General features: G+C 33.9%; 1 protein-coding gene across 3 annotated transcripts in view; it reads left to right on the plus strand.

Annotated features, from left to right (window-relative positions):
- Positions 1 to 24,632, plus strand: part of ZC3H13 (zinc finger CCCH-type containing 13) — an 89,331-nt gene that overhangs the window by 27,482 nt on the left and 37,217 nt on the right. For all 3 annotated transcript variants that reach the window (XM_036831287.1, XM_036831286.1, XM_036831288.1), the window contains 4 exons: positions 1,060 to 1,168; positions 10,236 to 10,375; positions 10,960 to 11,120; positions 16,396 to 16,593. In XM_036831287.1, coding sequence (XP_036687182.1) covers positions 1,060 to 1,168; positions 10,236 to 10,375; positions 10,960 to 11,120; positions 16,396 to 16,593 — 608 coding nt within the window. The remainder of the gene's footprint in view (positions 1 to 1,059; positions 1,169 to 10,235; positions 10,376 to 10,959; positions 11,121 to 16,395; positions 16,594 to 24,632) is intronic.

Genomic DNA, 24,632 nt, shown 5'->3' on the forward strand with positions numbered 1-24,632 from the left:
ATATTTGTCAGCCTCTGTTGTCGTACCAGCCACTATATATGTCATTTAGCAATAATACTTACAACATGACTTCATACCTAAATAAGTAAAATTTAGGGGCAGTTATATGCTAGAGTTCTTTATAAAGAAGACAAAGAGAAATTAATTTGTGTTTTAAGCAGCCAAATTTTATGTCTGGTAATGCCCAGAAAGAACTCTCAGCACTTAATGTCCTTGTGTGTTAGTGTCTTTCTTAGTCAGGAGTTAGTGTTAATAAAAATGAGACATGTTGGGGGGAAGATAACAATTCCATGACACTGGTTATTTTCTTACCACTTAGTAAAATGTGGTTTAGAGTCTTCATCTTATGTAACAGGGTATTTAATTAAATTTTACGAGCTGAATTACTATTGTCCTGCTTTGTCTATAGGCTACTGTTATACCTGGAATAAAATGTAAAACTTCTTGGTTTTTAGCTGCAATGTAAAGATAACTTTTCTAACTATTTTAGTTACCATTTTGGTTTCATCAAAATAGGGAAAATCCCCCCTTTTAAAGCATTTATAAAATTATTAGATGAGTTTGGATTTATCTTTAGGTGTGTAGGTAAATGCTTTTACGTTAGTATATGACAAGTCTTAGATCAGCAATCATATTTCAGAATCTACTGTGAACGGTGTAACCTTTTTTAAGTCATTTTAAAATATAGTCACTTACAATTCCTCCAGTTGTACTTTATCCGTTTTAAACTTTACCCCTGTAATTTTCACGTAGAAACTGAGTATGTAGTATACTACCAAATGCTTATTAAAGTACTCGATTTTCATTGTATCTTTTAAAATCTTAGTTGCTTCAAACATTTACCAAGTTGCCGTTCTTTAGTAAAATAGATAATAGTACAGTCTTTTCATCGTGATGCTCTAGAACGTGTTACTTCCTCTACTTAGTGGATGTGTGATTATTTGCAAGAGTGATTCTTTAATGAAACAAAGATGAAGTTAGAAATATTCTGTATTATAGTAACTACCTCATGTAGTTTTTATAAATATAATAACCCATATGTATGTATGTACTTTTTAGAAAGAATCTTCAAGAGGGAGACATAGGGAAAAGGAAGACATAAAAATCACTAAGGAGAGAACTCCAGAAAGTGAAGAAGAAAATGTAGAATGGGAAACTAATAGAGATGGTGAGTTTCAAAAAATCTTTGTTTATATAGTCAATTTATTGATTATTCATTTTGTAGACTTCCTGTGGGCTTCAAAACACTTTCCAGCTATAGTTTCAGAATTGTCTAATTGACTTGTGTCCATCTTATTGAGTTATAAGGCAGAAAATGGCATATAGTAGCAGAACAAAAGCAGAGAAAGCTGTTCTCCCTAGAACTTACTATACAGCATCACAGTCCTTTGGAATTTTATGACATTTGTAAATCTTTTAAGTTCCTCAGTACCAAGGTTTAAAAGAATCTAAATTTATGTTTATTGTTTTGCATAAAATATTAAAAGTGAGATTCTTAAACCTTAAAGACCTAGGAAAATTATTTCTAAAGAATTGTTGGATTTCATCTTTCAAGAAATTGAAATCAGATGATAATTGAGACCTGGGATTTGTTCATAAGAAATTAGCAAAATTATCTTGAGTCATTGTCTTTAACAAGTAAGCATTTACTTTCCACACCATGAATGTTCTCTCTTCTCTACTCCTGTGATCTTCTGGAATGTGAGCACTGTAGCCTCACACTACCAAATACAGAGAAGGGGAACTCACATTTGTTGAATGTGTTGGGTGTACTGGGCATTTTAATATAACATATAATTACCTCATTAAATCAGTAGCTTTGTTACTCTACTTATAGATGACAAAACTAAAGAGTTTAAGGATGTAAGCAACTTCCTCATCGGATAGCTGAAAACTTAGACCAGGCGCTAGAAAATTATAGCTTGTGGGCCTGCCACCAGTTTTTGCAATAAAGTTTTATTGGAGAACAGCCATGTCTGTTGGTTACATATTTTCTGTGGCTGCTTTTGAGCTACAGTAGATGAGTTGAGTACTATGACAGCCAAGAGCCTGCAAGCCTAAAATGTTTACTACTATATTTAAGAACTACCTCTGAAAACTTACAGACTAGTACTTGAAAAGTACCTTAAATGGCTGTCCAGTAATTTGAACGTCAGTACTTTTTAAGGAAATCCATTCCATCTTTATACAGTATTGTCTGTTAAAGCATTGCTTCTAAGAACAAGTAGGAAACTTCTCTATGATTACTTCATGGGACTTCATAAAAAAATCTAATACCTCCTACAAAATAGCAGTAAATAAAATATTACAAGCCTTAACTGTTCAAGGATGAATGGCTAACTTTTCCTAAATTCTAAGGGATTAACTCTTAACACACTCAACATTTTTTTTCATTTTATTTTTGTATAAAATACATTCTGAAATATATTGGCTGCTTATTTTTCAAAATAGAAACTTCTATTCCCATTACAATAATGCATGCTAATTGTTGACCATTTTAAAGGTTCAGAAAAGCCTAAGTTAGTTTGCTCCTTTTCTTCATAGTAGCTCTTTCAAACCCTCTCCTTAAATCTCCAACTCCTTAAATCTCAAACCTTCCAGCCCCTTTCTCCTGCTTGCTATTTACAACACAGAGATGATGGAATTCTTTATCCACAAACTCTTTCAACTTCCTGCCACCACACCTATAAACTAGTCTTTCATTCACATCTAAACTTTTTTACTTCCCTCTTTTTCTTTACAAGGGGCCTCCCTCCTGCTGCATAAGGTTCTATTGCCCTGATTTCCTCCCACCTCTGCAGTCTCGTTCATTTATTTTGCATTCTCTTTTACAGCTTTAACATCCATCTTGGCACATTTTCTCTTTTCCCCATATTATTTTGAGCCATCACCCTGCTTATTCCTACTTTACAACCAAATTCTACTTTTTCACCTCATATTTATTCAGTCTTCTCACCCTTGTCTTCACTAAAACTGTTCTTTAAGGTCACAGTAACCTCCTCTTTGCTAAATAAAAGGAGACGTACTTGTCTCCTTCTTCTATAACCTTTCTGCAGCATGTGACACATCCCAGAGCCCCTGTCTTCTTGAAACACTTTCCCCTTGGCTTCCATCTGTCATTTGTCAGGTTTTCTGTTCTCCTGTTGAAGCCCTTTGGTCGTACATAGAGGCTCCTTGTATGCTCTCTATCCCTTAAATGTTGATTCCCAAGGCTTTGCTCAGACTATCATCTTTAAAAAATGAAAGTGATTTTACTACAAGAGGCTTTTTATGTGAAATTCTTTTAAAAGGTGAGTAAATGTCTCTTATAGTAGTTTTACATACAAAATACATTGCTATTTCTTACTCTTTCTCTTGAGGTTCTGATTGTTGTGTATCTCTATGGTTTTCCTGTTTTAAGGAATACTGAAGCATGGAGTTAGACTGAGCTCATTTAATATGTTTACCTTCTGCATTTTCAATCTAAAGTGAATAGCAGTTTTAGCTAGACTCAGAAGAAGTTGATCTGTATGAGTAGTTGTCAAACTTTTCAGTCTCAGGACACTTTTCACTCTTTTTATGGACCCCAAAGAACTTTCGTTTTGTGGATTATCTGTTTCAGTAGTCTCCGTATTAGAAATTGGTTCTGAGAACATTTTGAAATATTTATTAATTTATTTAACAATGACAGCAGTAAACCTAACATATACTTTTATGGAAAATAGCTATGCTTTGCAAAGCAAAAATAGAAATTGGAGGAGGTGGCAATGTTTTACATGTTTTTGCACATTTTTGGGTTTTTTTTTGGCTACACCACTAGGCTTGCGGGATCAGTTCCCCAACCAGGGATTGAACCTGGGCCATGGCAGAGAACGCGCCAAATCCTAACCACAAGACCACCAGGAAACTCCCTGAAAATCTTTTTAACTTCTTAAAGTAAACTCTTAACTGGCTTAACGAAAAACCTCTAGATTTTCATATCTGCTTCTGCATTCAGTCTGTTACTGATATCACATATCATGTGACTTCTGGAAAACTCCACTGTATACTCAAGAGAGAGTGAGTAAACCAGGCAAATAATGTAGTATTATAGAAATATTTTTGATCTCCTGGAACTCTAGAAATTGTCTTGGGAATCCTTAGGAGTCCTCAGACTACTCTTTGAGAACCACTTGTCTCTAGAAGCAGCTTCTAAAATTTTTAGTTGTTTCCCCTTTACCAAGACTTCTTTTCTTCTCATTTTCCATTCTTCTGTCCAGATGAAATCATGCTCCCAGGGCATCATTAACATCTGTGTATTAATGACTCCAATATCTGGAGCTCTTAATTGAGGCATCTACCAACTGGATGTCTCCACCTGAGTCCCATATCTTAAGAGCACCACTTTCCTACTGGTTTCCCAAAAGCCTGAGAGTCATTGTTTCATTTTTTGTTTTTTTTTTAATTAGTTATCTACTTTATACATATTAGTGTATATATATCAATCCCAGTCTCCCAATTCATCCCATCCCTGCTTTCCCCCCTTAGTGTCCATACGTTTGTCTCTACGTCAGTGTCTCTGTTTCTTCCTTGCAAACCGGTTCATCTGTACCATTTTTCTAGATCCCACATATAAGCGTTAATATTTGTTTTTTTTTTAATATTTGTTTTTCTCTTTCTAACTTACTTCACTCTGTATGACAGTCTCTAGGTCCATCCACGTCCCTACAAATGACCCAATTTCATTCCTTTTTATGGCTGAGTAACATTCCATTTTATATATGTTTATCCATTCATCTATTGATGGGCATTTAGGTTGCTTCCATGACCTGGCTATTGTAAATAGTGCTGCAGTGAACACTGGGGTGCATGTGTCTTTTTGAATTATGGTTTATCCATTCATCTGTCTTGTTTATCCATTCATCTGTCGATGGGCATTTAGGTTGCTTCCATGACCTGGCTATTGTAAATAGTGCTGCAGTGAACACTGGGGTGCATGTGTCTTTTTGAATTATGGTTTTCTCTAGGTATATACCCAGTAGTGGGATTGCTGGGTCATATGGTAATTCTATTTTTAGTTTTTTAAGGAACCTCCATACTGTTCTCCATAGTGGCTGTATCAGTTTACATTCCCAGCAACAGTGCAAGAGAGTTCCCTTTTCTGAGAGTCATTGTTGATACTACATTTTCCCCTCAACCCAGACATCTATGGAATTCTGAACATTTCTATCTACTGAATGTCTTTCAGAACCATCTGTTTCTCTAAATTACTACTAATATTCTAGTTCTTAAGATATTTGTTGCCTATAAATATATTTTACTAAATAACCTTCTAACCTCATGCCTTGAGATTAGCCTTGTCTCCTAAATCATTCTTCACTTAAAGGCAGAATACTCTTCACAAAAATTTTTTTTACTGAAGTATAATAATATGTTCAGAAGAGTACATGATTCATGTGTACAGCTTACTGAATTTTCATGAACAGAACAGCCTTGTATAACCAGCACCCATCAATAAATAGAAAATTCTTAGTATCCCATAAGCCCCCTTGTACTCCCTTTCCAGTTACTGCCTCCCAGCCCCCATCTCCCAAAGATAACTGCTGTCCTGATTTTCTGCCACCATGGATTAGTTTTGTCTGTTTTTGAGCCCTATATAAGTAGAACCTATAGCATGTACTCTTTTTGTGCTTAGCTTCTTTTTATTTTTTAATAAATTTATTTACTTATTTAATTTTTGGCTGTGTTGGGTCTTTGTTGCTGCGCGCGGGCTTTCTCTAGTTGTGGTGAGCGGGGACTACTCTTCATTGTGGTGTGCGGGCTTCTCATCGCGGTGGCTTCTCTTGTTGCGGAGCACAGGCTCCAGGCGCGCGGGCTTCAGCAGTTGTGGCACGCGGGCTTCAGCAGTTGTGGCTCGTGGGCTCTAGAGCGCAGGCTCAGTAGTTGTGGCACATGGGCGTAGTTACTCTGCAGCATGTGGGATCTTCCCAGACCAGGGCTCGAACCTGTGTTCCCTGCATTGGCAAGTGGATTCTTAACCACTGTGCCACCAGGGAAGTCCCTGCTTAGCTTCTTTTGCTTACAATATGTCTGTGAGATTATTGCGTATAGTTATAGTTCATTAATTCTTACTGGTACATAGTATTTCACTGAATATACCATAATTTATTCATTCTACTGTGGATAAACATTTGAGTAATTTCTAGTTTGGGGCTGTTATGAATAAGTTGCTGTTACTATTCCTAATCATATCTTCGGTAAACATGTACCCATTTCCCTTGAGTTTATGCTTGGGAGTAGGGCTGGGCCATGGAGTTTTCATATGTTCATCTTTAGTAGATAATGTCAAGTCAAAAATGATTCTCCTTTCTCTGTTGTTTTTTGCCTTTTTCATCTTAGCCATTCTGGAGGTGTGTGGTAGTATCTTTTTGTGGTTTTAGTGTGCATTTCCCTAATGAGTAATGAAATTGAGAACTTTTTCACATTTATTGGCCATTGTACAACCTGTTTTATAAACTCTATTCTCGCCTTTTGCCTACTGTTTTATTGTGTTACTGTTTTTTTTAATTGTTGAGTATTCTTTATATATTCTGAATATGAGATCTTCATCAGATATATGTATTGCAAATCTCTCTCTCATTCTCTGAGTTAGAGTGAGCTTTTAAAAGAATAAATTGGTTCATTTCATTCCCCTATTTAAAATTCTCTGATTTCCCATTGCCTTGAGGATCAAGTACAAATTCTTTTGTACCTACAGAACTTTTCATTATCCAATTGCTTTCTGTGTTTCCAGCTCCCCACTCCCAAGTCTTTGTTTTTATTTGGTTCCCTAAACTTATCATATTTGTTTACCATAAGGACCAGTGTAGTAATATAAAAAGCAAAAGTATCATTTCAGTAGAGGAGAAAATGTATGAACATATTTTGGCAATCTTGGTGGTACGTACATCCTCCTAAAATAAAGCATAAAATCCAGAAGCTATAAAAGATTTGATTATATAAGGATTTAATTTTTTTGTGTAACTAAACATGGAAGGGATCTATTAAAAATAGATCACTATAAGAAAGTATTTGACATGTGTAATGTGTAACCATATAATAAAAGCACTGTATAAACTTATAATGAAGTTCCACAAATATATAAGAAAAAGATAGTCCAGTTGGAAAATGGGGGAAAAAAACAAAAATTGGTTATGAAATTCATAGAGGAAATAGAAATGCTCAGCCTTACTACAGGGAAATGCCAGTGAAAATAGAGATAGCATTCTTCACCCATCAGATTGGCAGAAATGAAAAATACTAGTATTATCAAGTGGAAGTTTACATTGGTAAAGCTGTTTTGGAGTATAATTTGGCAATATTAAAAATAAAAATCATACTTATCTTTTGTCCAGCAAATCTAGTTTGTTCTAAAAAAATACTTGCTCCTGTGAACTAAGGTAGGTATCAAAATGTTCATTGAAGTCTTGTTTATAATAGCAAACTATTGAAAACAAAGTAAACGTCAGAAGGAAAATGGTTAAACTATGATATGTTCATATCATGAAATGCTTTGCAGATGTTAAAATGAAGGTGTTTTACCTTTGTGTATGACATGGAAAAATCTATGGGACAATGTGTGTAGAAGAGTATAAATATAAAGGCTTATTTTTATATCTATTGAATATGATTACTTGCATACAGTAGATTGTTGGAAGTAAAATTGTCGTATTAAAGGGTATGAATGTTCTTAAAGCTTTTACCCATACTGCCAAATTATTTTCCAGGCTAGAAATATTAGTTTACATTGCTACCTCCAAAGAATGAACATGCCTGTTATCTGTACCTTTGCCAGTACCAAATATTATAATTAGGAAAAAAAATGGCTCTTTAATACATGAAAAAGGCTTATTTATATATCACTTGCATTTCTTTTTGTGTTTATATCTGTTCATGTCCTTTGCCCGTTCTTTTAATTAGTAAGAGTTCTTTATATATAAAGAATGTCAACCTTATGTACTGCATGTATTTTTGTTATATAGTCTTAAAAAATCTCTGCCTGTTAAATGTGCCATTCTAATTATATTTAATATTTTCCTGATGACTTACAACAGCTGATTCTTATAGATGATTCCTAGGTAATTGTAATGATAACCTTAAGCTGTAAGATATGAGAGACATTTTCTAAACTTATTAAATGGTTTCAGACTCCTTTTTTTTTAAAATTTTTATTGGAGTATAGTTGATTTACAATGTTGTGTTAGTTTCAGGTGTACAGCAAAGTGATTCAGTTATACATATACCTATATCCACTCTTTTTTTTTTTTTTTTTAGGATTCTTTTCCCATGTAAGCCATTACAGAGTATTGAGTAGAGTTTCCTGTGCTATACAGCAGATTATTAGTTATCTATTTTATATATAATAGTGTGTATATGTCAGTCCCAATCTCCCAATTTATCCCTCCCCTCCTCAGACTCTATTTTTGAGTCCTATCCTAATGTTTTGTGCTTTCTGATTTTTCTTCTTTTGTCATACTATCAGTTGCATTATGCCTACTTCATAGCCCATCTCTTATAGATTGGGAAAACATCTTACGTTTGATTATAACAGATATGCATAAAGTTAGAATAAGTAGTTTCTGAGTAAAGACTTGAGAGCTTTCCCTCTAAGCAAAATATATTAGCTATAGTACCTTGACTTCGACATATATTTTAACTGCTCAGGTCTATCCCTACCCCCACTTCCCCCTTGGTTGAGTGGTTAGGGATTAAAGACCGAAAGCCAATTTGTCATTTTTTTACATGTGTTCTGTATGGGTGATATTCAGATAGCAGTTTTTAGATGAGCAGAACATTATTGATAATACCTTCAGAAACACTGTAAATCATTCTTCTCAATTAATTACCCTTTCCTTTGTTTTACCCTTAGTATTTAGTAATGAAATTTTATCTGTTAATAATTTAAGAACACAACAACCAGATCATCGAACCCTACTATTCACTGATGTAAAGTGTCTCAACGGAGTGTAAAATCGTAACTAGAGATAACCACTATTCATTTAATTAAATTCAGTATCTTTAATTATTTTATCTAGTAAAAACTACATGCCCATAAATATTTAGTAATCGCTTGCTGACTGAAAAGCATGATTTAGTCAATGTTATGTATTTACTGAGAAATTATCATCATACACCAATATAAGATGAGTAATCAAGTTTTGTGACACAGATAATAAGATATATAATTACCCTCTTAGTCCCCAAGCATGAATGGATAGTTTTCGTTCTAATGTATTTACCTGTACATGACAATGATATCCGTTTTTTTTGTTCTGTAAGCAATCAAGTAGGACTCCTTATCTTTATTGTTTTTTAGTTCTTCATTTTATTTCTCTACCCCAGGTTAAGAAGTGATGATCTTAAGTGCTAAAAGTATGGCTTGAGAAGGCACCTCACTTTATAATCAGTCAAGCCCAGTGTGTTCATGTGTTAGAATAGAAGTCAGTGAAATTTCCTCCTCCAGGCTTTTGGCATTACTAGCAAATAGGTAGCAGTGTCACGAGCCTCTGAAAACTACATGTTGTAATGAAATAGTTCTGCACACCACTCTTCCCCCGCCCAAACCAACCCTCGGATTCTTTTCATTGGAAAGGATGAATAGAAATAGATACATGCTATCAGATCCATTGAAGAGATGGACAGTTCTAGTCTAAGAAACTAGTACAAATCACTTATAATGAAAATGTTATAGATCCTTCAGAAATTAGCTCATGTACACATTAGTATTAAAATTATTTAACTTTATTTTTAGATGCAAATCAGTTAGGATATTAATTTTTAAAAAAGCAACAAAACTGTGGAAACAGTATTGCACTCCTAATGTGACCTTAATTTAATACTAACAAGTCTTTAAGAAAATGAAGAAGATAATGAATCATATCATGTGCAGCATGAAATATTGAAGGCTTTGGTGTCTTTAATGCTTAGAATTTATAGCTGAGTGTTCTAATTGTATCTTTTAAAAATTCCATCTCCTAACCAAAAACCCAAACAGCCCAAAATCACTTCCAGAAAACCCAGGAACCTTAAAAATGTTTGTTTTCATAAAGAAATTAGCCATATTGATTTTAATTCTTTATAGAAACGTATATATTTCTTTTATCTTTTTGAAGTATGTTGTTCTTGTTAAAGAATCTACCATTTTAATTTGTATAAAAAATAGTTGAAAACTTTTCTCTGATTTTTGGTATAGATAATTTTAATAGTTTCTGACAAGTAATAGAATTTTTATTTTAAAGATTCTGACAATGGAGATATTAATTATGATTATGTTCATGAGTTGTCATTGGAAATGAAGCGTCAAAAGATACAGAGGGAATTAATGAAGCTGGAACAAGAAAACATGGAGAAAAGAGAAGAAATTATTATTAAAAAGGAGGTATGCTATTTATTGAAATATGTTAGTAATTAACATCAAAATGAGTATTGATCAGAGAACTCATTAGCTGCTTGCTACATCTTAAGTTGTATTAGGATATCGATACTTCACATATGTTAATTAATCTTCACATTTCTCTATTAGATAAATAGGACATATATTTGTTATTGAATAGATAAACAAAACTGAGTGTCTGTTGCCTGGACTCACCAGCTAATGTAAAATGGGACTTGAATCTATATACATCTGGTTTTTAGGCCCATGCTATGTCTAGAATACTTGTTTCTTTTTTAAAGAGTAGAAAGATACAATATATTTGAATATAATTTGTGTTTTTTCTGAGGAGATTTTGAAATTTCATAGTTTTAGTTTGCTTTATTGATATTAGTGTTATGTTGGGGCAGTTAGTATTGGTTAACAGCATAGGTTCAGGAGCCAGACTAATATTAATATGTGGTGGCTGTCATAACACTTAATACTTCATCTGAAGTTTGGTATAATTTAAAAACACGTGCTTTGTTGTCTGATTATAACAACCATGATTGGAAGAGTTTCTGAATTGAGTTACTGAATTCTTTTGGAAGGTTTCACCAGAAGTGGTTAGATCAAAGTTATCTCCATCACCTTCTCTAAGGAAGTCTAGCAAATCTCCAAAGCGAAAATCAAGCCCTAAGTCGTCATCTTCAACTAGCAAGAAAGACAGGAAGACAACTGCAGTATCCTCTCCCTTGCTGGACCAGCAGAGGTCAGTAGGGTGATAAATAGTGCCAGAATGAAATAGCTTTTTCTGAAGTGATATTCAAAAGAATTACTTGGTAGATTACATAAAGATACTTTTAATACATTCAGTATTTAATGTAAACTTTTTTCTTCTAAGAAAAAAGCGTGAAAAGTTTCCATTTAAAAGAAAATTATAGAGAACAATAAAGCAAAGGTCTGTGTCACATCTATATATGCTTCAGAGCTTTTTATTTTTTAAGAAATAAACAGCTATATTTCTGGTCCTTCCCTCTTGAATTTGTTGTTTATGATACCTATGCATGTGTGTTTATACTTCCATAATATGTATTATCTTACAATATATAGTATTACTTTCATCTATTTAATCTTAATATAGATATAACTTTTCTTCTCCAACTTACTTTTTCACTTAGCATTTTTTTACATTTATCTATATTGATATAGATAGCTGTAGTTCTTTCATATTAGTATTTATGTATTTATCTACTTTTCTTTTGTTGAACATTTAAGTTGATTCCAGGTTTTAGCTATTACAAATTATGCACAATGAACATTCTTCTTGTCTCCTTGTGTACATGATCAAGAGATTAAATTCTTTATAGTATGTATGAAGCAGGAATATATTATTTAGAATTATTGTAGTAGTCAGTTGAAAGAATAAAGATAGAAATAAATTACACTGAGGGGTTGAGAATAAGGCAGGAGATACCTTTTCATTTAATGTCACTATGGACTATTTAAATTTTATTAAAGGACATACATTAATTTATTATTTAAGAAAAAGGCTGAACTAAAAACCTCTTCCCAATATTTGACCAGTTGGCAACTGTCTATTTGAACCCATAATGAAACTCATAGTTGTCTCCTTCTAGATTCCATTTACTTTTTACCTAGTTTATTATATCATCCTACTAACTCTATTTACTTTATCTAGTGTCCATTCTGCCACACATATAAACATTTTCATTCAGCTGCCCTAACCCTTCACTTTACAGATGTTGTGAGAGAAATCTTAAAATAACAATTCCAATTAATTTATTATGCCATTGAAAAACTCAATAGTTTTCCATTCTGTTGACTGAAATTCAGATTTTTTAGAATAGCATTCATACTTTGATCTTTCCACTCTTGTCCATATTTTCGTCCAGCCTTCTTCCTACACTCATCACCTTCAGTCCTTCAGTGTCTAGCTCAAATTCTGTCTTTCCATTAAGTTTTCCCATTTCTCCTTACTGAACATAATTTCTGTTCCCTTTATATATCAGATTTTATTTATACCTCTCACTTAATACTAATTGCTACTTGCATTATATTTTAACTGTGGCACACATGTTTTACAACCTCTATTAAATTTAAGCTCCTTGAAGATTGCAATCTTGATGGTTCACTGTTCTATCTCCCCACAGCACCTACTCTGCAAAGAGCTTTGTATTGTAATAAGGCACTCTGTAAAGTTGACTTGATTCTCTCCTTTGCTCCTAAAATTGAATAAAGGGATATGAAAGAAGTTGAACTATAGAGTGATATGATTTACCCCACTTGCTCTTTATTCTTTTGATTAACCAATTATATAACTTTCCCTCAATTCCATTCATTTCTCAAAAAACTGCCGGCATACCAGAAATACTCCTTTTCATTTTCTAATCCTTTCTAAATATTTATAAAATCTTCAAAACTTAATCTCTTCAAAGAAAGTTTCTATAACTGTTTAGATGAAGGGTTAGTTTCATCCTGTTCGTTTTCATGGAGTCTTCTCTTACTGCTTCGTTAGTAACTCACTTATCCTTTGATGAATATTGAGCATGAATAATTACTCACACTGATTTAACTACTATATTTCTGTGTTATAAGATATTGACTTTAAGATGCACCATTAATTTAATAATAGAAGCAGAAGGATCTGGAGAACAGTACATTAAAGGTACAAAGAAAGCATTGAATTGGGTGTAGCATTTCTGTAGTCGTGCAGTTTTACATTGCCTAGAGTGGGTCAGATCATCAACTTTTAGTTACATTGTGGATCATACTATAAACTGTTTGAATACATTCAGCAAGTTAAGGATTGAAATTTCAGTTAAAATTCAGTGGAATGTTGCAGCCAATGCCAGTAAATCAACTGAGGTGACAGTCAGGTAAACAAACTCTTTGGTTTTACGTGGTTATCATATTGAGTGGGCAGAGATAATCACAGACAAATTAAGACTCACACTTCTCCGTGAAAATTGGCAGTTTTCTTAGACATTTATTGTGAGAGAGAGCCTGATGGAAAGCTTTAAGCTGAGATATGTGAAGTATGTCAAAAGCTATTCAAAAGAAATAAGTTTTGGGGGGAGAGAGAGAAAGGCTTTAAACGTGATAGAAGTAGATAATTGAGTTGTGTGCCATAGATAGGAAGTGGGCTCTTTGCCACTAAAGGATAATCATTTGACTTAAAAAAATATGTTGAAAGATCTTGTTGACTTCCGCATGCACAAAATCAATTTTGGCCCATTCTGTTGGAAGTTACTTGCAAACTCTGTATCTGTAACACAACTATGTTTTACTACTACATATATTTTTTAAGGTATTTGAAGAAATTCTGCACTTTAGTGAGTGTACTGGCATAATCCTGGTTGTTATAATAGCTTAATCCCAGAATGTGAATTTAACACAACAGAAGTTTATTTCTCACTCAAGAAGTGGGTGTTTCTGATTAATAGGTGACTCTTATATACATGCAGCTTCAGTACCTAGGCTTCCTTCTGACCATGGCTTCACTTTCTTATGTTTTTGAGGACACCAAAAAATGCAATATGTGAAGAAAAAAATTAGTATTGCACTTATTTAGTTATATAGTTTACAGTTACCTGGAGTATGAGAGTCTTATTAGTTAGGCCTGGAAGTGGTGTACATCACTTCCACTCACATTCTTTTGGCCAGGGCTCGGTCATTCGGCCACATCTAACTTCAGAAAAGTCTAGACAGTATGGTTCAACAGTGTGGCCAGGACAAAAGTGTAGTAAACGCCTAGCTAGTTTCTGTCACAGGCACTAATGTGAAAATACAGTTTGTGTCAAGAACTTCTCTATCATTTTATCTTGAAAATGGTTTTTTAAGTAATTTTTGATACTATCTGTACCAACTGTTGATTAGTGTGTGTCTTTTAAGTGGAAAAATATTTAGAAATGTAGACATTTATCACTTATCCGTTAAATACATTAAAAATTTGAGTCACTTCATAAATATGCAGTGAGATATGTAACTAATAATTGTTTTGGCAGAAGACAAAGATGAAAAGTAGATTTGGTCATATTTTAATAATTTCTGACTTGCTAGATGGTTGACCCTATCTATGACAATAAAAAGTAGGGATAAGGACTAAGGTAAATTTTCTGAATGCCTGCTATGAGTCAGTTGCTTTTATCTGTTTTTAATCTTACCAGCAATTTTGAGGAAGATACTATCCATTACCTTTTTTACAGCTAAGGCATCTTGGGATTAGAGAACTCTAGGTCACAGGAAGTAAGTTCTAGGATTTTGGCTTAAGTTGTCATTTATAAATATCAATAGCTAGTGAAATAAGTAGCTGGTGAAAACTTACCAGATGTGTGAAGAGAAAGGGCTACTTAAAAACTCAGTACCAGACTGAACATTCAATATTGCAGAAAACAGGAACAAATTTAAATAAGAAATTAATTCAAAATTTTAATATGATTTGAGAGGATATTGATTGATCTGTTGATAGCAGTTGATCGTGAAAATAAAAGCAATCTGTGAACAAAGATATTTTGGATGAAAAATGATTTTTAAAACTGGAAATAGCAGAATAAAGAGATTGCCAAATTTAATATTAGTAGAATGAGTGCAACTTAAAAGAAAATTTACTGAATTTGAAAACACATTTAAGATATTTCCAATATTTTAAGATATTTGAAAGCAAAAGGAGAGATGGAATAATGTAAAATAATGGAGGAGTGATCTAGGAGATGCAGTAACTATAATAAAGCAAACCAGAGAGACTTGGGTCATATGGAGAATTGATGAAATAAAAATAGAAAAAAAAATGAGTAAAAGACTAAGGTTTCAGATTGAAGCAGCACACTGAGTGATGGAAAAGGTTAAAAAAAAGAGAACCTTCGCTTATCTTGATGAAATTTTTAGTTTGCAAGGAATAATATAATAATGCATACAGGCAGAAAAGCTGGGTAACCTGCATAGGAAAAGAAATTGACTCTCTTTGGACTTTTCATCCAAAACACTAAATGCCACAAAGTATTGTAACAATATTTATAGAGCTCTGTGGGGAAAGGATATGACACCAAAATGCTAAAACTGTTGTCAGGGTATGAAGTAAAGACAGACAATTTGTAATGTGTAAGGGCTCAGAGTTACAGCATTTAGATAAAATGTTTTTAAATGCCAAATTAAAGAGGATAGTCTAGACGCAAAAAAACAATCCCAGGTAGATTAACTGTGAAAGACAAAATTCTAAAATTTAAAGGATCATCTCTGTAATCTAAGAGTTGGAAAAGATTTAAATGAATGTTTAAGATTTAAAACAAAGATTTAAAAGAATATTTACTAACAGTGCTTAAGGTTTCATTTATAGTTGATGTAATTGTTCTTTATAATGCTGAAAACATGGAAGCCACCTGAAAAACTTATCAATGTGAAGTTGTTTAAAGAAGTTATGGAGCATATCTATTAAAGGAAATTCTGTACAGTCCATAAGAATAATTATCAAAATCCACTTTTTTGTTATAGAAAGATACCCATGCTATATTTAGTACAAAAAATTTTACAAAATATTGTATTATGACTGTGCGTATGGGGTGGCAGGGAGGGAAGAAGGGAAAGAGACATGGAAAAAGTGTGGACATATATCCAAGGTGTTAACGTTGGCTATCCTTGAGTAATGGAATTATAGGTGATTTTTACTTTTTCATCTACTTTTCTATAATAAGCTTTAAAAAAAAAAAATTCAGTTCATGCAGTTGTTTTATTTTATGATATTTTCCTTCCTGAAAGAATCTCTTCCTACTTCACCTCTTATGTTTTCTCAGAAATATACCCTTTAAAATTATATAATAAGCAGTGTTAATGAAGTAGGTAGCAAGTAAATCTTTGCTCATTTCTGTGTTATTTTTTTTTTATATTGATTACTAGTATATAAAATAGTAAATGGCAAGTTATTGAAAGGAATGCTACCATTTTTTAAAAGTGCTTTGTTAAAATGAAAATAATATTTATTTGACCTTCTAAAAGTCTTTAGACTTCTGATAGCTTTGTGTTACCTTCAGGAATTCAAAAAGCAACCAAAGTAAGAAGAAAGGACCTCGTACTCCTAGCCCACCCCCTCCTATACAGGAAGATATTGCTCTGGGGAAAAAATATAAAGAAAAATATAAAGTACAAGACAGGATAGAAGAAAAACCAAGAGATGGAAAGGACAGAGGACGAGATTTTGAAAGACAAAGAGAAAAAAGAGACAAGCCAAGGTAAGTAGGATTGTATATTTTTAATAATCTTACTTTCTTAGAATCTAAAATACTATTCAGAAGCTTTTAGGCGTTACTACAATGGATTATTTACTGTTTTTAAACTATAAGTATTTAATACTTACCATATTGAAATATGAATACTTCAATCAATGTTAATATGTTTATAAAACATAATATAAATCATTATGATTTAAAAAACAAAATTTCTTAATTTTAACCATTTTTAAATGTCAATTTGGTAGTGTTTTTTATATATATATACTATATATATGCATATACAGTATATTCACAGTGACATGACATAGATCTCCAGAACCTTTTCATCTTACAAATCTGAAACTCTGTAACCCTTAAACAGCTCCTTTTCACTCCCCCACCTATCCCCCGGCTCCCCAGTCCATAGTAACCATCATTCTACTTTCTGTTTCTTTGATTTTGACTCCTTTAGATACCTCATATAAATGAAATCATTTTGTCTTTTTGTGACTGGCTTATTTTACTTAGCATAAGGTCTTCAAGGTTCATCCATGTGTGGCATGTAACAGGATTACTTTCCTTTTTAACGCTGAATAATATTCCATTGTCTATATACCACGTTTTGTTTATCCATTCATTTGCTGCTGAACGTATGGGTTGCTTCCACCTCTTGGCTGTTGTAAATAGTGCTGTTATGAACATGGGTGTGCAGATCTCTTCAAGACCCTTCTTTCAGTTTGTTTGGCAATGTACTCAGAAGTGGGATTGCTGGATCATATGGTAGTTTAATTTTTAATTCTTTGAGGAACTTTAATACAGTTTTCCATACCAGCTGCTGTACACCATTAACAGTTTACAAGAGTTCCAGTTTCTTCACATCCTCACCAACACTTATTTTCTGTGTTTTGGATAGTAGCCATCCTAACTGGTATGAGTTGATACTGTGGTTTTGATTTGCGTTTCGCTGGTGACTGATGATGTTGAACATCTTTTCATTGCTTTTTGGCCACTTGTATATCATCTTTGGAGTAATGTCTATTTAAATCCTTTATACATTTTTTAATTGAGTCCCTTTGCTTTTTGTTGTTGAATTATAGGAATCCATTATAATTATGGATGTTAACCCCTTATCAGATATATGATTTGCAAATATTTTCTCCCTTTTCATAGGTGGCCTTTTCATTCTCTTGATAGTGTTTTTTTTTTTTTTTTTAACTTTGGGTTTATTTATTTATTTATTTATGGCTGTGTTGGGTCTTCGTTTCTTTGTGAGGGCTTTCTCTAGTTGCGGCAAGTGGGGGCCACTCTTCATCGCGGTGCACGGGCCTCTCACTATCGCAGCCTCTCTTGCTGCGGAGCACAGGCTCCAGACGCGCAGGCTCAGCAATTGTGGCTCACGGGCCTAGTTGCTCCGCGGCATGTGGGATCCTCCCAGACCAGGGCTCGAACCCGTGTCCCCTGCATTGGCAGGCAGATTCTCAACCACTGCGCCACCAGGGAAGCCCCTTGATAGTGTTTTTTGATGCACAGAAGTTTTTAAAGTATGAGGTAGTCCCATTTGTCAGTTTTATGTTTGTTGCCTGCGCTTTTGGTGTCATATCCAAGAATCATTGCCAACTCTAGTGTCATGAAGATTTTTCCCTATGTTTTTTTGTAGGAGTTTTAAAGTCTTAGATCTTATATTTCAGTCTTTAATGCCTTTTGTGTTAATTTTTTGTATGTGGTGTAAGGTAAAGATCCAACTTCATTTTTTGCATGTAGAAAACCACTTTTCCCAGCACCATTTTTTGAAGGAACTCTCCTTTCCCCATTGAATGTTCTTGGCACCCTTGAAGATCATTTGACCATATATGCAAGGATTTATTTCTGGGCTCTGTTTTACTCCATTGGTCTGCTTGTCTGTCTTTCTGCTAGTACCACAGTGTTTTGATTACTGTGGCTTTATAATACATTTTGAAATCAGGGAGCATGAATCCTCTTTGTTATTACTTTTTGAAATTATTTTGGCTGTTTGAGGTCCTTTGAAATTCCATATAAATTTGGGATGAATTTTTGTATTTCTGCAAAAACTATCTTTGGGGTTTTGATAGGGATTGCATTGAATCTGTAGGTCTCTTTGGATGATATGGACATCTTAACCATATTAAATCTTCCAGTCCTTGAGCATGGAATGTCTTTCTGTTTATTTGTGTCTTAATTTCTTTCAGCAGTTTTTTGTGGTTTTCAGTGTACAAGTCTTTGACCTCCTTGGTTAGGTTTATTCCTAAGTATTTTTTACATTAAGTAATTTTTATGCTTTATTTTGTTCTTTTTTATGCTATTGTAGATGGAATTGTTTTTTAAAATTTCCTTTTCATATTGTTCATTGTTGTATAGAAACACAACTGATTTTGTGTGCTAATTTTGCATCCTGCAACTTTGCTGAATTCATTTATCAGTTCTAACAGTTTGTTTTGCTTTGTGGAATGTATAGGATTTTCTACATATAAGATCATGCCATCTGTAAATAGAGATAATTACTTTTTTCTTTCCAACTTGGATGCCTTTTTAAAAATTTTTTTGACTAATTGCCCTGGCGAGAACTTCCAATACTGTGTTGAATAGAAGTGGTGAGAGTGGGCATCCTTGCCTTGTCCCTTAGAGGAAAAGCTTTCAGTCTTTCACCATTGAGAATGATGTTTGCTATGGACTTTTCTTAATTGCCTTTTTTATGTTGCGATCATTCAGGATAAATTATCCATCCAGTAAGTAGCTGATAATAGTTTTATGATACGTAAGTTCAACAAAACCCAGTCTTTTCCCCCAAAAAGATTTTGGTGATAAGCTTAGCCCTTTCTTTGTCTTGGTAAGACATCATCTTGTCTAACTTATGTAGATGAATCAATTTTTTTTTCTCTCCTCCCTGTGGTGACTTAGAAGAACCAGAATGATTCTGTCAGCTGTTGCTAGGACCTAGCAACATTATTATGTCTTATTGGAGCAATAAAAAATGGTTAACTGGAGCATCCATAATTCTTGAACATATTTTCCTAAAATACACTCTTTATCTTATTCAGTCTGGTAGGTTTGTTTTTGAAAATGACATGTAAATCAGATATAAATTATGTTAAATGTTCTTGCTGATTTACATTTTAAGAAGTCTTTATTCTTCTCTAATGGTTCTTGGTGCTCTTGTTGTGTTATTTTGACCCAGAAATCTTTGAGAGGTGATTCTTAACTTATATCCCTGGGTAGTTCACCACTGAAATGGTAACACACTTTGTATTATGAGGAATTGAATATTACAGAGGTTGATTCTTCATTTTCCATTTTTTTCTCCCTGGCTGTCTCTACCAGGAGCAGTAAGGTATGCCTAGGATTCACTTGTTGCTCAGTGTACAGAAAAATCTGAACTTGGTTTATTTCTTCTGTCTAAGGAAACTAAGCAGCAGATTACTGAAGGACTGCATGGGTACCTGATTGTCGCTGGAGTTCTAAAGCCATATTTGACAAGGTTGCATTTTGATTTAGGAGGAGTTGATTTGATTTCCAGGTGTTTTTTTTTTAAAGACAGATTCATTAATTTAATTTATCTCCATTACTGTGAATAAAGAATAATTCTAAAGCCAAACAGTATATTTAAGAATCTTTGTCACTGCTTTCAGATTCTGGGGTATGTAATTAAAGGTGAGTATCTAAATTCCTTTTGGAGAAAATTGCTGTTTAACATTAATTTAGATGTTATAATGGGTTTATTGGGAGTATTTTGGTTATCAGGATGTGCTGTGCTTAAGTGAAAGTATGCTAATACATTTATTATTTATTAGGTTACTGAATACCTAGTGTGTGGTGGACACTGCTTTAAACGTTGGTGATGCAGCAGTGAACAAAAATCTTGTCAGAAACTTTGTTACTACAGGTGGAAGTAATACAGTAATCATGTGTGTATAAAATAATATTTTTCCAAATGTGGATTGTTTTTCTCCCTTCAAGTACAGTAAGACTTACTAGGCCTATTGGATATAGGGGATTGCTTACATTTCTTAAAGGGTGGTTCCCAAATGCATATGCATACATGTGAGACAAATGATGTAACAAAGCCACATGATCCTATGACTTTAAGTCCTTTTCCCTGTCTTCTGTGTCTCAGTTCTTCAACTTTCTATACCAGGAGCTACTGGATTTTAGAGGTCTGATTTGTGAGTTAAAATTTGCCTGTGTATGTTTTCGTGAGGGGGGAGAGTGTCCATATCCTCTCAGAAAAATTCATGATTTCCCCATTCTCCAAAAATTCTTAAGAGTTATTAATTATTCTTTAGGCCTTTGCCACTAATCTGGCATCGAGGATTTCAGTACTCTCATCCCAAACCTTTATTGGCCATGTCAACCTAGTTAAGAATATACTCTCTTCCCAGAATATTTGTTAATTTGAATAACACTAAATTCTGTTATGTAGTTGCTTTTGAAGCGAATAGTTTCCAGGCCATAGTTCTTAAAGGAATTCTGTATCAGTGTCTTCCGATTTTACTGGTAGACTTTACTCAGCAATGATTTATTTATGCAAAATTGATCAAAACCTGCATACCACTTGTTTATCCAAAAAAAAAAAAAGTGCCTTATGGATTTATTTTATTACTCTGCTTTTAGAGAATGTAGCAATTTCCCGTAATATTTTTAAAAATAAACTTTCTATGACCTGTTCGGTACAGAAAACAGCAAAATCTTGATTACTTGGAACTCAACTAAACCATTTATATTCTGTAATTTGTTTTAGAAGAGATGAGCTCACAGGAAAATTAAGTTTGAGTTAGGTGTTTAGTCAGAAAATCTCTTGTGAAGGGAATATTTTGTATCAGTATTCCTAACCTACTGTATCTAGATAATCCTAAACTGGATATTTCAGCAGTGTTTCAGTGGACCTCTAATATCATCTTTATCAATGAAAATCTATATTCTATATTCTTTGCTGAATTGGGAACGACCAGTATATTAGTGTAGTTTAAGAACAAGGGCCTAAGGAAACACAGAAACTTTTTGGATAGTAGTTAACCAGAGGAGTTAGCTAACAAGTGCATATAGTTCATTCTGCTGGTTAAATATGGTTTTATGATAGGTAGTATGTTTTAATCAAAATACCAATCAAAATGCAGAATTTTGTGGTTTAATAAGATAGTATTAAGAGCATAGTAAGTTATTGTATTTTTTTCTAAATCACTTTATTATAATTACCTGAATACGTCTTGATAGGAGTATAAATGCCTGCATGAGTCTTCCTCAGATTTTAAAGACAGATGTGATCATTCAAAACTTACTGACTTTGACATCAGCTTAGTAGAATAAGCAAATTACCACCAAATTGACAGTCTTATTTTCTTTCAGTGATTGCACACATCTGAATAATTAAAATGAGAATGTTTCAGATGTTTGACAAAGACTATTACCTATTGGATTAATTCTTTAATTTATTCATTATCTACCATTCATGTTCAAATACCATGGTCTGGACTGGTGAATCTTATTCTGTGGCTATGAAGGACAGGACAGGGAGGAATCCACATGTGCACTAAGCATTTCTATAGACTGAATTGATAGTTTCTTTCTTTCTTTCTTTATTTTTGGCTGTGTTGGGTCTTCGTTTCTGTGCGAGGGCTTTCTCTAGTTGCGGCAAGCGGGGGCCACTCTTCATCACGATGCGCGGGCCTCTCACTATTGCGGCCTCTCTTGTTGCGGAGCACAGGCTCCAGACGCACAGGCTCAGTAGTTGTGGCTCACGGGCTTAGTTGCTCCACGGCATGTGGGATCTTCCCAGACCAGGGCTCGAACCCGTGTCCCCTGCATTGGCAGGCAGATTCTTAACCAGTGCGCCACCAGGGAAGCCCGATAGTTTCTTGAGTAAATGTGTACCAGTGTTACTCAGTTATATATAGAGGATGGAAGAATTACATGTTAATGTTACATTAACATTATTATTATGGAGCATTTCACAACATAAAAATAGAATAGTATAATGACCCTCATATCCATCGTTTCATCTGTACCCCTATCCACTTCCCCCATCCAGTGTTATTTTGAAGCAAACCCCAGACTTCTTATTTCATTTCATCTGTATATATTTTAGTATATATCTCTAAAAGAGGACACTTAAAAATATACAATCACTATCTATACCTATATCTATCTATATATATATACACAATGTATATATATAACTGAATCACTTTGCTGTACACCAGAAACTCACACAATGTTGTAAATCAACCATACTTAAAAAAAAAAAAAATACAGTCACTATACCAGTATCCCATCTAAAAGGAAAAAAGGAGAATAATGTAATTTTAAAATTCAGACTTTAAAAGCATTGATGAATTTGTAATATCTTTTATAATATTTTCCCAATTAGTGGACATTAGCACAAGTAATATCATGAAGGATATGCAAATCTTTTAATATTAATGTGGAACCTTTGTATTCAGATTGGGAATTGCTTGTCTGAGGCATTGTCTTTTTTCTGCATTTAATTGAGCCCTGTCTATAGACCTAAAAACTATTTTTCTATGAATACTAATTTAAGCTAGGGATATAAAATTAAGACACTTAAAGAAATATGTAATATAGCTGAACATAATTATATAATATACTGAATTCATGGTAGACGTGTTAAAAATGAAATCATTTTATAAATATCAAAATAACTGCATTGGGGGGCAAAAAAGCCATTTACATTTAGTCCAATTGATCAAGGCTTGGACTCCCTTTTATAGGTGTGATATTGGGAAAATCTGTTGAACTCAGAAAAGCTCCTGTTTTGCAGCCAAAATCTAGAGTGGTATTTATGTTCCTAAAAATTGTGCTCTTAACCCTTTGTCTATCATGCTTGGTGGAATTAGAGACTTGAGAGGAAAATTGTTCTTTGGGGAGGTTTTCAGTAGCAGGAGGTGGTTGGGAAGTTTAGCCCTGTTTAATAATTGGTCCAATCAGAAATGCATAACACGGCATACAAAGGCCAAAAATTTAATCTGGTAAAAATGTGGGACGGTGTGGTATGTAGTGAGACTAATGAAATAACAGATGCCCAGCCACACTATCAAAATCCGTCTCTGTCTGGCTCTGGTTTGGTGTTATCTGGTGGTAATTTTCTACTGACAGTTAAATGACCTGTGACTGGATCGAACTTCCAGGACAGTGGTAGCGATTTCAAGAATCTCCCTTCTTTGACATCCATTTTCTTGGCCTGAGCTGAGGAGATTTTGGGTCTGAGAAGTCGGACTAGGGACTTGAGAACCGTTCTTTACCTCCCTCTTTCCCAAGACTGGATTGCTTGCTGTTTCTTGGCAGGGGCTGGGCCTCTCCATCTCCTCATCACCCCATCCTGTCCCAGGAGAAAGTGATAAGCTTAACTTGTCTCGCCGGGTAGAAGATAGGAGCCGGCTGGTGATAAGCTTAACTTGTCCTGCCGGGTAGAAGATAGGAGCCGGCTGTCTTCGTATTTGTTACGCTGGTGTATATTGTTTCTGGGCTTTATTGCATTTGGAATACCAACTCTCTTAGAGCTTAAAAACAATCTCCCCATGTGCCAGGGATACTGGATATTTGTCTCTTCTGACTCTTGGTCACAACGATAGGTGCAGTTTTTAGCTCACTCAAGTCATGGGATTGAACAAGTTCATGTAAGGCTCTTGAACCAGATTCTGAAAAATTATTATATTTAAATGGCACATAATTCTGGACTTGAATATCATTGAAGAATGTGCTAATAATGCTTATCTTAACATTATTCTCCATTCTTAGACTGAGGTTTTTGAAATTAATTCATTTCTACATAAATGCAAAAATGAAATTGAACCAAAATTATTAGTACTTGGCTTAGATTTACTTGTATTATGTACTTCTTACTAGTTTGCTTGAATCAAATCTGTTTTTCAAGTACCATTTATTTATGGAGGGAGACGTCTTTCAAAAGATTCCCACAACAAAAGTATTCTTCTAGTTTCTGTAGATCATTCGGTTAGAAATGATTCCCCTTCTGAGGAGTATTAATCACCTGCTGCAAAGGGAGAGCAAGCTACTAGGTCTAAAACAAA

The sequence above is a fragment of the Balaenoptera musculus genome, chromosome 18 (assembly GCF_009873245.2).
Source record: "Balaenoptera musculus isolate JJ_BM4_2016_0621 chromosome 18, mBalMus1.pri.v3, whole genome shotgun sequence".
NCBI classification, from domain to species: Eukaryota; Metazoa; Chordata; class Mammalia; order Artiodactyla; family Balaenopteridae; genus Balaenoptera; species Balaenoptera musculus.